Source organism: Egretta garzetta, unplaced genomic scaffold, assembly GCF_000687185.1.
Source record: "Egretta garzetta isolate BGI_Z169 unplaced genomic scaffold, ASM68718v1 scaffold51, whole genome shotgun sequence".
NCBI classification, from domain to species: Eukaryota; Metazoa; Chordata; class Aves; order Pelecaniformes; family Ardeidae; genus Egretta; species Egretta garzetta.
The window spans coordinates 3,789,124-3,806,357 of record NW_009258549.1 but is presented as its reverse complement, the minus strand read 5'-3'; the positions used below and the strand labels follow the sequence as shown (position 1 = coordinate 3,806,357).

General features: G+C 38.4%; 1 protein-coding gene across 1 annotated transcript in view; it reads right to left on the bottom strand.

The window, feature by feature from the left end:
* Positions 1-17,234, bottom strand: part of TNRC6B (trinucleotide repeat containing adaptor 6B) — a 76,072-nt gene that overhangs the window by 13,772 nt on the left and 45,066 nt on the right. Inside the window, exons 7-12 of the mRNA XM_035903191.1 lie at positions 14,380-14,558; positions 13,056-13,130; positions 11,708-11,753; positions 5,447-5,595; positions 1,708-1,833; positions 524-655 (exon numbers count right to left, since the gene is read on the bottom strand). Coding sequence (XP_035759084.1) covers positions 524-655; positions 1,708-1,833; positions 5,447-5,595; positions 11,708-11,753; positions 13,056-13,130; positions 14,380-14,558 — 707 coding nt within the window. The remainder of the gene's footprint in view (positions 1-523; positions 656-1,707; positions 1,834-5,446; positions 5,596-11,707; positions 11,754-13,055; positions 13,131-14,379; positions 14,559-17,234) is intronic.

Genomic DNA, 17,234 nt, shown 5'->3' with positions numbered 1-17,234 from the left:
GGGGGTGAAAAGAGTGAAAATACAGAGCTCGCCAAGTGAAATATAATTGCCAGGAGCTAGACACTAGCAAATGGTTTGCTCAGAACTTAGGTAAACTATTTCCCATTCCACACACTCAAATAAAATGACAATGAATGCACTAGAAGAATACTATATCCATCACTTGTTTCTAATTTAACATCGTGCAACGGTATTTCTACTACCTGCTTTATTACCATCACTATGACTACAAGTCTGAAGAAAAATTCATTAAAAAAATGAACAAACAACTGCTTTCTGTACAAAGACATTGCTTAGAATTATTAATAACCCACTGTAACATTCACAATAATTACACAGGCCTGTTTAGTTTATCTGCGGCCCTCTAACAGGGCTATATTTTCCCGTACAACAAGCAGGGAATACTTGTACAAAAAATAACACAAGATCAGTAAGACAAAACAGAATTAGAACAAACATAAAAAGAAAACTCTTTCAGCAGACAATTTTTAAACAGTGTCTCACAAGATTACTTGTTACTTACTAATTGAAACTGGGGAATCTGTGGAAGCTGGCTCAGCATGGCAATCTGTTGTGGAGAAAGCTGGGGGCCCATATTGAAAAGACCAGGATTCAAGCCACTGTTGGGAAACTGTTTGAGCATGGAGGCCGAAACCTGCATGGAAACCAGTTACATATCCTCAAGAAATGCACTGCTATGAGAAAAGATGACGAAGTACTTCTACAAAGGAATAGGTACGACACCAATCTTAAACAGTGTACCAGGAAAGACATTACAGATTTATTAACATGTCACACTTAAAACATGCACAATCTATGACTTGAGCAGAGCGAATACCTCACTTGATTGACAATATACAGTATTACATGTGCAGATGCAGACACACAGACAAAGGTTCCTCCCCCAACCAATGGGTTGCTAGAGACTGCACTAAATTAAAATGCTGATATATATGCAGCTAACCAGTAATCACAGTACTGCATTACCACATTAAAAATGTACTGCTTGACAAGGGAAAAGAAAGGCATTCAGGCAGTCACTGGAGCAAAGAAACAGTGCCTCACAGAAAGAGTTAATCTCTTCATATGCTGAATAAGCTATAGTAAAAAGACAGGAGTAGGTGGAGAAGAATCCCCCCATTTCTCCCTGCATTATTTGAGAGCAAACATGTAGAAGACAAGAGAATCTCCAAAAGTGTTCACCAAGCCCAAAGCAAAAGGTAAACTTGTACATTTGGAGACCCTGAGGTCTTAAAGCTCTGTAATATAAATGCAATGTGTAGCCCTTCATCAGGCCTCTCTTTCGGCGGGGCGGGAAGCACAGGACAAGACAGCTTGAAAAAAAATTAAGCAACCTGTCACACTTCAGAAAAACTTTCAGCTTTCACTTTTTTTGTTGTTTTTAAAATACTTTGCAAAAGCCTATGTAAGACACAGGATTCCTGAATCTACTTTGAGGTTTAAAAATACTGGTAGTGAGCATTTACCATCAACTGCCTTGTTTGTTGGAATAGGAGAGAAGGCTAATCCTTCTGCACTGAGTTTTAAGCACTTTCAACTCTGAATTTAAATTTTTTATCTTACCTAAGTTTTTGATTTCTTAACATCAAGTCAAGACTAAGATAGATGTGTAAGTAACCTCAATGATGTGCTCTGAAGGCTGTAGCTCTACGTTTCACAAGTAACCAGTTACTATAAATTCCTTACCTGGGGAGAAAGAAATTGGGGAGGCACTTGCGCCCGGATATTGGGGGAAGGATTTAGTGGCTGCACTGGTGTGTGCATGCCCCTCGATTGTGCTGTGCTGTTTCCAAACAAACCATGATTGCCACCCTATAAAATTAAAGCAGTAGTGAGAAGACGAATCTTTCAGGATAATGGATTTCTATGCTATTAACTATATGTCAATAACAATGAGGCAAGTACTGACTTAAACAGAGTACCCTTATAATTACTGAGATGTTTGCCCTCGATCACTAATATTCTACCTGGGTTAAAAGTGCTGCACTACAATGCTGAGATGCAGGCTCTTTCTCCTCAATGTTGAAAAGTCATGTTGATCCACTTATTTCAAAGCACATAAAAAAGCTAATGTTTTATATTTTGCACTTTACACATTGGAAAGTGGAAACCTGGGATACAAACAACACGCTCAAAAAACCAATCCACTTGCTTAAAAGTACGGCCAGACTATGTCAACAAAAATTTTGGGCCATCATTTTAGAAAAGTTAGGTGCTCTTACTGAGTAGGGTGTTTAGATACCACTCATAAGCCTGTTACTTCCTCTGCAGACCTTTCACTAACTGAATTTAGAATTCAAAAATTTTACTAAAAATTTTCCTTCTGATGTGAAAATTTCAGCATTCTGGATTGGGATGTTTTTCTCTTCCTTTTTTCCCCACTAAATTGAAGAGCAGGAAAATTTTCAAGTAAGAAAAAAATTTTTTTTTTTTTTCTCTCTCAGTGATTTCTTTTTTAATGCAAGAATACTTGCCGTTTGAGGTTTTTTTTAACGAGATGTATTCAATGTTTTTTAAGCAACTTCTGTAATAATAAAGCCTACTGCATGAAAAAGACCAAAGGAAATCCAGGATTATGTTTCACTATTTCAGCCTCTGAACAGACTGTCTTTATTTGTAACATCTTTCAACAAAAGCCACAGGAAATGTTATGGACAGTCTCCTATACTAACAAATGCATTCTGTAGCTTCTAAAAGCCGAAGCTCATACTCCAAAAGGTCCTTATGTGCCATGCTTCTGCCCTTTCATTTTCAAGACCCTCAGAACTTCCCACCTTCTGCTGTATAGCAGGATGTCTATGTTCTTCAGATAACTGGGGCTCTAACATTTTCCATCCCTCAGCCATCATTCTCTGTTCTTCCTCTCGATGCCAGCACTGCTGTACCCAACATAAGGTCATCGTTCTTCCAAACTGAGACGTACAGACCTTCTCCAAAACCTTTCTGTCCCTTATATACCAAGATTTCATAAAACATTGCCTCCCTTCCTACCATAATACTGTGCATCCTCCACTATCCTTTTGCTAAAACAAAAGTCTCATCCTGCTTCTACACTGGCAGCATTATGGATTGCCTCATTCATCCACATCACGTTTCACCTCCTTAATGTATCTTCTCTTTCTGAAGCAACTCAAGATGTCATATTAAGCATGTGGGAGGATAAACAAAAAAACCTCAAGAGACAAAAGAGTTTTTATTCTGGAAAGAACTGATGGGGATCAACTACACATTAAAATTTTTTTGAGAGGCTCGAAGCTGCAGCCACACTTTCAGCTCTCCGTAAAGCTCAACAGAGTTCTGCACACCGAATCAAAGAACATGCCTGCAAATTTTGGACTTAATCTGATTTTCAACACTGATTGTGTCACATAGAAACAGAAAGACAACACAAAGAAACACCATCATGTTAGGCATGTGACTATATAAGCTAGTCCAGTTGCAATACTTGGATTCTATTCTTTCATTTCCTAGTATTTCTGCAACATTTTATTCTACCATAATGCAAACCAGAATAGCCAGAAATTCTTCCAAACTACAGTTACCCACTTCATTTCTTCCCCACCATTCCCCTGTATATAGAACACAAATATTGCTTTTTCAAGAGTTTTTAAAGACTACTAAATCAATCCTTTATTTGGGCTGTGGGGATGGGAGAAGGGAACAGGCACAATGCAAAATGATTGCAATTGTTTTAAGGCACATTTCTACATACAAGGTAATTGGACGGAGTCTGGAAAAATCTGGTGTCAGGGGCAGGGGGAAAATCAACAGCCTCTAACTGGGTTTTAAAAAAGCACTTAAAATCTAAAGGTTGCCACTAACTTCATGACTTCTGAAAAGCACATCTACCTGCTGCTGCTCTGTGACCCAGGAAGTAAGAGGCCAACAAAAACAGATGGAATACATTTTGATGACAAACCAAAATGGATTGATTCTCAATGGCCTGATATATCTGAAATTTCCATTAACAATATGAATTTATTTAGTAGGAAAACAAATGCAAGCAACCAACTAACCAGGATTAAGCCCAGGTTGCAGCCTTATAACAATGCATCTTATAAGGTGGCCTGCTTACTTGTCTAGCAGCGAAGTTTTGGGGACTGAGCCCTGAGCCGATTGCCCCAAGGCCGACGTTGGATAGTGTGGAACCAGAGGGAGACAGCTTGTAGCTGGGAGAAGGGGAGAAGGGAGAGCAGGGAGCCTCATCCCCAAGGCACCCATCTTGATTGGAGAAAGGCAAAGTCAGCTGAAGCAGCAGTTAGCCAACAGCAGGAGTTGGTTAGTGAAGCAACAGAATGCAAGAGGAGAGAAAGAGGGACGGTGAGTGACTAGGAAGAAGCAAAGTTAATTTGTAATAGCAATTACAAGGACAAATACTTCTGACTCAAATGATATCTTGACAATTAAGATTTTGGTCCAAGGAGATAATCAATAAATTCCTAAAGGCTTCTTTTTAAAAATACATTTTGAACTCTCGTGAAGTTGGTTTCTGACAGTGGCTATTACCACTACAGAAACGAACAAATCTTGAACGAATTCCTCATGTTAGCACACACCTAAGAACATAATTAGGAATGCATTAGCTCTGCTAGTGGTATTTATTAATTACGCCACCAGAGGGAGTTGACAAAACTGTATTTTGGCCTGTTATACCAAAATGGAGGAGTTAAAAATATTCATTGACAGTAAGACGCCTTCAGAATTTTTAAACCAAATTTCTTTTCCATTTTATATGTGATAAACTTAAACTGTATTAAGGAAAACCCTAAAGCATTCTGAATCTATTGGAAACTCTCCAATTCATAATGTGAAGCAATTAATGTTTGATAATAACAGTGAAAGCTTCTAGTTAAAATAGGCAAGAATATGAAAGAAACGCTACCATAACATACAACAGATGTCACAGAGAAACAGATGTCATACAGAAGCTTACAGTACATGGACACACAGCATAAGGGGTTGCGGAATTTAGAACGGGTGTTTCCAATAAACAACAGACATGAAAGCAGAAAAAATTTGGAAGACTGTGATTACTTATGTTTACTTAGATCTAAACCAATTTTTTACACTAGATGATTGTAGTCAGTAGCCAAAAGAATCACTGTGATGAAACCTATAATGAATTTCATTGCTACCAGTAGTTTACCCTTCCAAGAAAAACAAAGGAATTTCTTTCTGTCATATTAAGAGCAGTCTGTTCTAAAATAAAAAGCCTCATTCTCCCCAGATAATTTAGTTTGTCTATGCACATCTGACACCTCTGTTTTATATACACATTCATTTTACAAACATAACTCCCCCACATTTTTTATTTTTGAGTTTGTCCAAGGTTACTGAATTTTTACCAGGTCCAGAGGAGTATGGTATCAACTGGGACCTTGAACACAGACGTTGATATTAATTTATCTGAAGATATTTCTCTCACCTTCTCAAAATAAGGCCCACTATCTGTGGTTCCCATGTCTTTGGAATTAGGTGGACGGAACCCAGATCGATCCTTTCTCATCATGTCATTAAAATCCCCGAGATTCATGGCTCGTTTATCAACCTCAAACTTCTTATCTGGGAGACCACCTGTAAAAGGAAGAGGAAAGACCACCAAATTAGTACCAATAATCTCTACCACGTTTCATGACGCTTCATTTTTAAGACTGAATAAGCCAATTTAGAGTTTAACGTGAAGTATTTCTCACAATTTAGGTACAGATATAAACATATGCATTTCTACAGCAGCCTAGTTCAACTAGTCATACTCATTTATACGTAATTCTCAATGTCTTCCAAAACTCGCACTATTATTTATTGGTATGCAGTATCTACTGAGACACCACTATTTAAGCACTCCATATATTCTACTTAGCCTTTACTGGGTTTGGCATTGAGAAAGAATTTCTCAAACTGCAAAACCACGCACATAATTCGATCACAACTCTCCTAAAGCCATGTGAACTTAACTCTTGAACAGCACAGATCATCTGGTATAGTTTAACTTCCAGACAGGCAACCAGTCTCCCTCAGCCTGTATGCAATGATTACACAACCAGTAACAGAGATGCTTTTCAAACATCCCCTACAGTCTCCTGCCATCGTTTAGTGAGTAATTTGGTAGAACACAAGGAAGACATGTTAATAACAGATGATCAAACTAACATATGCAATGAACAAGACACCATCTTTCTCTATAAGCTTAGCATCAGCCAAGTGCTGACTGAAGGACGTTTTCTACCTTACACACTGAACTGCGGCCAAGGAACAATTTTTTGGGTCATACTTGGCACCTGTAAGGTATCAGATGCGTATTGCTATGTTTAACTAGATGGAAAACATCTTTGTTTTAAAACACAGACAACATGATAGAAACAAGCTTTACTGGTATTTTTAAATAATTTCTTTTAGTAGCACAGAGGGCCTTTCCCAGAACAATTTAAAAAACCTGTCACCACAGCTAACCAAAATTTAAGTCTCTTCCAAAGGAAGTTGGTGATAGATGTCCTACCCTACCACTGACAAAACACTAAGTCTTTATCAAACAGAGCAGACAGCTAATCACTCTGATACCTTCAAAACTCTTATCTGTTCCTCAAAAAAGCTTTTCAAAGCCAGCATCTCTTCTTAATGTCCAAACACAACCTATTAATATTCATAGGTATGTTATTGCCAAGAACCTATGAAATCAACCACTAATTACAATGTTTCTTCTTGCTGGCACAGCTGTCAAAGTTGATCAACTTCATCCTCTCAGGTGCCTTCAACATCATGTATCACAAAAACACTTTACAAATCACCTAAATATTCTGGCCTGTAGCTGGAGTCAAACTGATTTGGATGAGCTCATCCCTTTCCAACATATCCTAAAAAGCTAGAAGTGGCTCTGCAAAAGCAGTCACAAAATGTCACAATATATCTCCGTCCCGTCAATACCGACATCTAACCGCTACACACGATACCAGCAACGCACTACCAAAAGGCTTGTGTGCTTTAATTAGAGACAGGAAGCCCTGTCCGTTAGTTGCTTGAAAAGAAACTGAAAGCAAGACAGAGTTGCATCACTATCTGAAATGAAATTGGGCCATTGCCAACACAAGATGACTAAGCCCCAGAAACACCCTTTTGTCTCTTCAATTATCCTGATGATCCAATCAACTCCTCAAACATTACTGAATGATGCCTTGTAAAACAGCTTGTTAAATAACATGTAGAGCATTAAACAGCACCTTTAAAGGCTTAAAGCATAGATATGCATGCCACTTAGTGCTGAGGCAGCTGCTTAAACTTCAATATAAACAAGGCCTTGCTAAGAGAGATGATAGCATTCATTTATCCCATTCATAGAAAATTCTAATGCAACCTTGAAACCTGTTGTGCGAGTCTGTCTTTTGCACTTGCCAATAAAAGCTGTAAATAATGCAGGTGGCTACAGACTAGCTTTACCTTACACAGTACAAGATGACCGTTAAAGTCTGAAGTTTGAATTTTACCCTCTGCAGTAGGCAAGAACACTTGTGCATGAATAAATATGAAGCCCCAAATCCTCTACATGCAGAAATGCAGAACAGGTTAACAGTCCAACCATCTTCATAGAAGACGACACCCCATCAGTTCTTGTATTTTTCCACTATTAACAGCTGCGAGAAACACCGTGAAAAATGCAAAATGAAACAAGAGCTTGGAAGATGACATTCATGCTCTAGTGAGGAAAAAAACCCTGTGAAGTAGATCTTCCCCACCACATGCACACAGCTTAAAGGAAAATAAAAATTTAAGAAATTAATTCTATAGAAACAAAATTACATAATGTGATCGTGTACTGGGAGACAGGAGACAGAAACTGCTGTTGAGCAAAGTTACCTAAAATGTTGGCAAACAAGACACTCAATGAGATGAAGATACATACATCCAGTCAGGTAACCCAAATGGAAAAAAAAAAACCAAAGCCAAAACCACCATCAAAATCCCACATTTGAAGCATGTTTTCTGCCTGGCCACAAAACCAAAAACATTTAAAAGATACTGTTTTTATACCTTCACCATGAATTTACATCTGCCAAGCCTACTGAGCAAGCACATGTGCTCATGTATCGATGTGTTGCACCTGAATGCTACATCAGGTTAGAGCTTTGTAATGTATTTACAATAGACAGCTGCATGAATTGCATTTGAATCACTAGAAATTGGAAATTAAGCAAAAGAGCTTATAGTTTTCCACAAGCAACTGCCATAAGCAACAAGAGCAAAACTGCTAAGCAGAGAAGTAACAGAAAAGCCTGAGGAAGATCTGTTACATTTTTAGTCTTTGAAATGGAATACAAACTACAATAAATGCCTCTACCTAGGATCAAGGATGCCACCAGTAATGGGCATACTTAAAGAAGTGCAACATAGCAAGACTAAGTATGCAACCTTTCTGCACCATTTCACAGGATATTCTGAGCATCAGCCATCTTTCCTCAGAAGGTCTGATGGCTTTAAGGTCCTTGACAGCACAAAGTTCTAAAGGATCAAAAAGCTTAATTTGGAGATAAAAAACTAACAGAGCTATAAATCATCATAATCCAGGCTACCATCCTCTTCATTTGTATATTCTTAGAGCTATTCTTTAACAGCAGCATCTGAAGCCAGATAAGAACTGAACATCCAAAAAGATGACTTATCTCAGTCTAGAAGATCTTTAGAGAAGCATGAAACCATCAGAGCCTGAATTCTATAGAGGTTCTATAAGGCCAAAGTGGAGAGATCCAAAAATTCTGTTACCTTCCCCAAACTGTGTTGTACTATATAAATGCATGCTTTAACATCTCTTACTGGAATCCTTACCTATTCAGAGGAAGAAAGCAATTTTGGGAAAAATTAACTACTTAATCCCTTATGAAGTGTGACACACATTTTAAGAATGCAATGGATTCTAAGTTGAGACACACTGTGGCTACTTGGACTGCATTAGAATACCAAATCTGGAGTTGATATTAGATGCAACTCTACCTTTGGTACCAAAGACTAACGGATAGTCCCAAAAAAACCCATTTTTGGTTGGGAAAATCCAGACTACAGCATCACACATGATGCTACAATAGTGGCAGATGAGGAAGTACTAAAGGTGGTGACAGCACTGGTACAAAGAGGATCAACGTCAGAACAGACTTCTTGCGTGGTATAATATTGGAATAATTCAGTCAACAATACTAGAAAGGCACAGAAAAAGTATGGGAGAATCAGAATGGCACAGAAACTGCCATTACAGCACAATCTCCAGTTTAACAAGAACTGCCTCCTGTAATCCCTAAAATCTGCTATTCAAATCAAGAATGAACATTTACACTGTTTGCATTTGTAGCATTTGAACTTGTGCTGTCTAGTTTTCCACTGCTACCAGAAGCTCCCACAGTATAGGTTTAATTTCAATTATATGGCCATTGTATCACTAGGACAGAAGACACTTTAGAGGAAAGCTGTATCTACTACGGGATTACTTTCTGGGGTGGAGGGGCTAGTCAACTGTCTTGACATCTGCAGAAACATAAACCCGAAGGTGGTATTTATTGAAGAGTTGAACAAAGAGCTCTTGCTACTATGTCCTTTCCTACTGTCACTATTTGATGTTTAGATTAAAAAAAAAAAATAAATCAGGCAATGAAACAAACCAAAAGTTGCCACAAAGACAGGATCCAATGCACCAAACTGTAGCTGTACATTATGCTGGAAAGTAAGATTACTTAATGCTTAGCACACAGTCAGTCATAGACCTGAATACTGTAACTTCTTTGGCAGGTAATACCTCAGAAGTAAATCGATTCCATACTTAATGTTGGATACAGCCGACTTGTATGACAGACCCCATGCTACTGTAACTTACAGCAATGATTTTTTGGAACATATTTTGAAACTAGATGTACTTGACTTGTAAACACCAATTTTAGTTGATCCAGAGATCCTACAGACTGTGACCTGACACAGAACTACTTTTGCAGGTGGTTCTTCAAACATACCACACCACAGGATCATCAGTAATTAATTCAATTGACAGGGAATACAGAAGTCTCCCACAGGAAACTTGGAACCACCAGCAGAATGAGCACTGATTCCAAACCAGTCAACTCCTCCAGCCGGCCCTCCCCTTCTTACCAAGTCTCTTCTGTCCTTTAAGCAGCACTTTGTGCCTGTGTGCATCCATGTTTCAGCTGGGGTAGAAACTTTTGTTATTATGCAAAAGTAGCTGGAAATAAGCAGCTTGGTACTGAAACATTTTTAAACACGAAACATGTAAAACAGTTACTACATAACAGCCATACTGTGGGTCTCAGTGCTAATTACATGGGATTCAGAACCAGTGGTGTCCACACCTTTCTAACAAACTTGATTTGCACTGACACAGGGACCCCTTCCAGACACAAAATCACTACACACACACACACACACTTCCTCGAAGCCCACAGGGCACACCTCACTTACAGAGAAAATTCACTGTTCGAGATGAGAGTTTAGAATACTACTACTTTGACTATCAACCCTTTGAAACAAGAAATCCAAACCTCTGTCTTTTGACACGGTAACTGGGAGGAATCGGAGTCCTGTGACATTCCTGACAGTTAGAGAAATAGGATGAACATCTCTCTGCAAATTTGTTGGGTTCATACAGTGGCAATGTCCTTTAAGTGGACTAGAAGATCTGTCTTTGTAGCCAGGGATACGAGGTGATAACCCTGCTTCTGTAGATTCTGAAGAATCAATAACTGAACAGAAGTAGTCCCTAGAACAGGAATGAACCTCTCTTCCCCTTTTTAAGTATCAAAGACTATTCTGTACAAGTTTTTAGCCTTACTAAGCCTTTAAAGACTTGATAACAAATAAACAATCACAACAGCAAATTTGGATCATATCTTTTTTGATAGATACTTTAGTAATACTGTATGGAAAACAGCTTAAATGGCAGAAGATTTCAGAAATGCGTGCTATTTCTCTTGCAAGACAATGATAGTGAATATTCAGAGACAATCTGGAGAACGGAATGCAAAACTAAATCTGATTTCAAGATAAGAAAAAAATTTCTGTGAGAGTTCACTACTTAGTTTGCCAAAGAAGAAAGTCATGACAAATTCCACGGTTATTAAATGGGATTAATCCAAGTGGTCAATTCAATTTCTCATTTAGGATAGTATTTTCCACATGGCCTGTCTCCCTTAAGCTGTGCAGTATTTATGGTGAGGCTATCAGGAGTGAAAAACCTAGTACTACTGAGCAGTATCCTCTAATAGCCTGAGGCAAGCAACTGAAGAAATCAATGACAGAAGATATGAAAGAAGTCTTTTCCCTCACATCATCTCGATGGAGCTATGGCAATTGGGATGTCCTACTGCCAAGAGCTAAACCAGCCCTCCTGAAAAGGGACTCCTCACTTTCTTGAAACAGTACAAATAAATACAAATTACATGGATCAAAACAGTCTTACAGGATGTCCCTTCCACAGGTTATAGCTCCATTCTGTACAGGTGTACATCCCAATCTTGCATACCAACATCAACTGTGTAACTATTCAAATCCTACAGCCAAGATATCGGATGCTGTAACTCCTTCTGTTATGAGGAGTGTTAAAAGTAAGGATCAAACCTTTCCAAAGCACAGCAAGTCATCCGCGTAAAAATACTACACATGATCTCATATTTCAAATGTATTCGAATTAAATTATACGCACCTACAGACAAGTCCATCTTACTGCCTGGAATGTCCTCAGTTTGACTCTGGGGGGAAAAAAAAAAAAAATTAAAAAAATCAGTTCTGACTTCTATGAAATGCCAAGGAACATTTTAGAAAGCAGCCATTGATGGTTAAAGGTGGAGTAAAGGAAGGACATGCTTGTGCCAATAAAAGTTTTATTTTAAACTAAACTAAAATAAAAGGATTCCTGATATCACCCTGGACACACTTTACCTCAACCCCCTAATGCTGTGTGTGGCAAGTTTACAGATATGAAACCAGACACATGAACACATGTGACAGACAGAGAGATGGACAGACAGCTGCTCTGTGAAATGAACCTCTGTCCTCATATTCCAGTGGTCGAGAGATGAAACACTGAAAATAGTGGCCAAAATGATAGCTCATCCTCATGACCCGTCAAGTCATCAAATCTTGAAATGTGCTGCCAAGTTATTAGTTGGCAGTCTGGGACAGGGTGTTCCCATAGCTTTCAGAAGTGTCTATGGTCTAGCAGACTGAATTTGGGCTGGGGAGCCAACAAACATTACGAACTAATCCTACTCATGTCAGTGACAGTTTTTGCAGCCCTTGGCTTCTCACAGAAACTCTGCATTATTCTCTTTTGCTAGCCTGCATTACCTACTATTCCTGCTTCACAGGATGACAGTTGGCACAACATTCTGTAAAATGTTTTACAAATTAGCATGTCAGAAGTTCTTGAAGAAAATTTGTATGTAACTATTTTTAAGGTACTTCCCTGCAGATCTGCCTTTTCTCTCCATGATGTGCTGTTTATTTATTCACTTTACCAATCAATCTTTAAATACTGATTAATAATAATCCCTTTTTGTTCTAAGAAGGCCCTCCTGCACAGTATTTAAAATACAAATAACCAAGACAGACATAGGGCCATAAATCTCCTTTTCTGATTGGTGGCTGAGATTCAGAATGAAGAGCCTTGGACTAATCACAGATGTCTGACACTACATCCAGGAGCCGAGTCCTCTACCGTGAGTGTTCTGAACAGCATGTTATGAAAAATAAAACACACAAACAAAAACCCCAAATCCCATTACTTGCAAGGAAATGGCAATCTCAGAACAACAGCTGTCATAAAGTAAGTCTGAAGAGTCAAAGGAGATCTTGGGTTTTTCCAAGAAGCCATTCTGACTAGCAAGGAAGTGCCAAATACCCACCTATTACAGGTATTATAATCAACATGCCAGCATACAAATGCAGATAAATAAGTAGTTACACACTGTGAAACAGCTGATCTTTTGACTTATTTAAAGCTTACTGCTTTTTTACGAAGATGGATTTTATATTTTAAAAAAATTACTTACTAGCAAGCCCATATTTGAAAACTGTTTGGATAAAGGGTTCATCCACGAATCACTATTTCCTCCTTTTAATGAGCACTGTAGAGAAAATAAAAAAAAAGACAAAAAATATTTTAAGCAATTTCTTGATTTGTTAAATTCTTTTTTAACCTTGAGATGCATAGTTGTTGAATGAAAATCCTGGTATCAGAGAAATTAATCACCTGAACAAACTACTTTAAGCTTTTGCATGGTTGCAAACATTTACCAAATACTTTTTTCTTTTCTCTCTCACAAAATTGTTCGTTACTAGGTATACCAAACTGGATGAACACTTGCTGTATAGAATGTTTATCACACCTTCAGTTCCATTCTGGAATCTGGAAAGCTTTGTGAATGTTGCCTCCCTGCCTCCCACCGTTACATTTACTACATTCTTTAATCCACCAAATACAGAGGTAGATTTCTTCCTTGGCTTTCTTCCCTTTAGCATGGTTTCTCTCACATGGGCACTGTGCTGACCTGGCTCTCAATTTGGCCTTACTGTAATTTATAGGTGATCAAAACCAAAACTGAATGCAGTTCAACAGAAAAGACACTGATAAGAAACATTTTTTGGACAGTTGCTTTGGTGGTTAAAATAAAACTTTAAGAAAGAAAAAAGTTCATGAGAATAATTTTTGCAAAATAGGAATTGTAGAACTCTATACCATGTCCATGTCCTAGGAAGCTGCTCTGCACTTGCATTTTGAGTCTGCCCTACCTATTTGATCAGAAGTAGAAAAGCATAGTCCTTCTAATATTAATGTAGTACCAAGTGCTACTGTACTAGAGAACTTTAACACAAACAAGCCTTAGAAAGCAATTCACTCAGGACTATAGACAAGGTCCTGCTCCTGTTTGACGCCAAAGGTCAATAACAATCAACACAAGCAAGACCTAAATCCAACCATCAGTAGAAATAAGTAGTGCACGTGCCAAAGGGACTGTGCAATCTGAACTTCAGCAGGCGATGCAAGGAGAACAGCAGCAGCCTAACACAGAAAGATGTGTCAACAAGAGAAGAGCAATAGCCTTGGGATACTCATTGCTCAGTTACGTTTAGTAATGGCTCTGCAGCCTACATACCAAAAGAATTTGACACCTGCTGGTAGATTTATTAGTCACAACAGGTGTGATACACTAAAACAAATCCAGAAACCTCTCATTTTTTACACTGTTGTAACAGGCACCTTTCTTGCTGAATTGTGTAGTACCTTTTCAAAAGAAGTTCTACTATAATGTTCCAACATATCAGTCATACTGCTTCCAGACAACACAGTAGTTATGAATCATTCATGCATTTTACCTTCATTTGTGTTTTCTTTCCTCCTTGCCCCCAGCTTGTTGAGTTGTGGGAGGAACTGCTTCCCTGAGAGCCCGCTGTGTTCCAGACTCCTCCCTCCTCCTCCTCTTCCCAGCTGGAATGACGCGTTCCTGTCACTGGCCCATCACTCTCTCCCCAGCCATCTTGCATAGATTTAGAACCTTTAGAAAAAGAAAAAAAAGCTCAAAAGCAGTCTACCATACCATGCAGCTGGTGACTTGACACTGCAAGATTAGCTGAGCTCATCAGAACCCCAAAGGAGTTAAAAGTGTCTTCACTCTAACAGCTGTAAAACTTATGCATGAATTCCAAAACCCATGAGATTTGGTGGCACGTTAGCATGTCATGTTTTGCAACTATTTTAAAGCAATGTCAAACCCTTAAGGATATAATAACTACAGGGACCTCTACTCTCATACAGATACAGCTGCGTCTGGATTTCTTTAAAAGGCAACCTATTATTTTCTATCATAAATGAAAGACTTCAAGGGCATTTAAAAACCAAGTGTGCTGAGGAATCTGGATTAGGTGGTTTATCAATTATTTCCCCTTTCTTCAAAACCGTAACATTTTCCTTGCACTAAATTCTTTGACAAAATTAGAGAAACAAATAACTTTAAGGAATAGCAACCAAGTAGAATCTGAAGGGGAGGACCTGACATTGTACTCTGGTATATGTAACTCCAAAAGTAGTTTAATGTGAAAAAACCCCGCCTTTACTCGAATTTCTGTTCTTAACAATGTCACTAGAAGTTATTAGCAGTGCTGTTTAAGTAGAGATGCCATTATCAGAAAGCTACAACTATCTCATCATACCAATTCAGACTAAGGACTTTTCCCTGTTTGCTTCTGTTCTTGCTGTTACTCTTTAGCACCAGCTGTCACGCAACTTAGAATTCTAACCTCTACTGACAAGCCAGCAAGAGCCCAAATCCTCATTTTATCCACTGTCCAACTGCTGCCCTTCCTGCTGTAGAACTCTTCATTCTGATTATTTATTCCCTAAGCATTTATCGCCTTTAAAAAAGATTTCCAACATCATCACCTTTTTCATAACTAATTCTTTAATTGTCTGGGGTTTGAGTGTGGAAATCAGGGATACGGATATTAACATACATAGCAGAAAATCTCAATATAAAAGTCAGGAACTGTAATTTGTCTATCAAGGGGAACTCTACTTTGATCAAGCCAAAAAGTAGTACAGCAACATTTCATGGCAGTTTAAGAGCTACCTTAAAATCCATCATAAATAACAACTCATATGCTTCACAGGAAGCATAACTTTTTAAAGTGTATTTGTGTACCAAAATTGAGGGCTGTTTAGGAAATATACTGGTCCAAGTGCAAAAATCTACCTCTTGACCCTTTAATCATGCTACTTACACAGAAAAGGCTACATTTAAGGATTACGACTGCAGAGTCAAGAACTTAATCTGGAAATGTCATATATGGGATAGTCCCTGCAGCTTTAATTTATTTCCGGCCACAGTGTTTAAATATAGCACTATGATCCTGGTTTTAACTACATAACCACAGATTATTTTTCTGCATTGACAGCTCTCAGGTCTGAGACTCCTGAAAATGAATCTGGACAGTGGTATAAAGACAACTTGTCTGTAGGACTGCTGCTTCGTTTTCTGCATTTGTTGAAGAAGGAGGCACAAAGAGCTACAGTAAACACAGGAAACTTTCAAGATAAAGACAAAATAATGATGTTACAGAAAACTGAATTTATTCCTCCTTCTGCCAGAGAATTCCTATGCAATGCTAGTAAAACTATGTAAATCCATTCTTTTTAAACAGGTGGGCAATGATCTATGGTTCACTTCTTTGGCTCTAAAGTCTTTGTTTTCCAATCATTGGTAGTCTCTGTTTCCTGTCCTTACCTTCAACTATAAGATATGCCTTTGCAGGCTCTTTGTCCCAGTTTCTTCTTCCAACTTATTCAAGACATTACATATCTCCCCTTACATCACTGAATAACGTGGCTTTTTTCTGCATTCCTTCTGGGTGCCAATTAGAAAGGAGTTGAAAGAGCAGTCACGGAACACAGGAGAATGAAGATCTCTGCTCTTAATACTGGTGATCCATCTACTACACCCCAACCTGAAACAGCCGCCATGGGGAAACTCCCTACATTTTGCTCCTCTAGAGCTGGCGACAGCTTACATACAAAATAGTACACATATGCTGCAGCTATTCGGTTGCGTCATGCACGCAGACCAGTTAGGACAAGCACGTGACCATGCATAGTCTTTAAAGACTATCTTAAGTATTAACAAATCCATAGAATTTGCAGTGGATTATTAGTGTTTCAGAGGCTCTGATTTTGGTCACATTTAGGTGGCTTTTTACAGATGAAAGAAGAGATCCATCAAAAAAAAAAAAAAAAAAAAAGTCTAGCATCCTGAAAAGTGCCAAATTTGTGTGGCAGGCACAGGAAGCATGACAGCCATCCAAGAAAGGCTGCTATAACGTTAACACTAAGGAAGCAATGCTTTTTTCCAAGTTTTGTTTCATAAATGGCCAAACTATCTAATTGGGGTGGGAGGAAGGGAGGATGACCCAGCAGCACACCATCTGTATAGAGCATTTCATTCTAAACAATTATATGTTGCAAAAGCAACTTATAACTGGGAGCAGTTTTACAGCAGGTATCATCAGCCAAGTTCAGTAACAGTCATGTATAAATATTTCCTACTGGAAACTTCATATCCAAATGTTATTTGCTTTAGCTATAACATTGCTATGTTGTATCAGCAGGCGATTACTTTTGTTTGTTGTATTATCCTTGAAAAGAGTGAAATAAAAATTCTACAAACAGCTTACATCAGCAG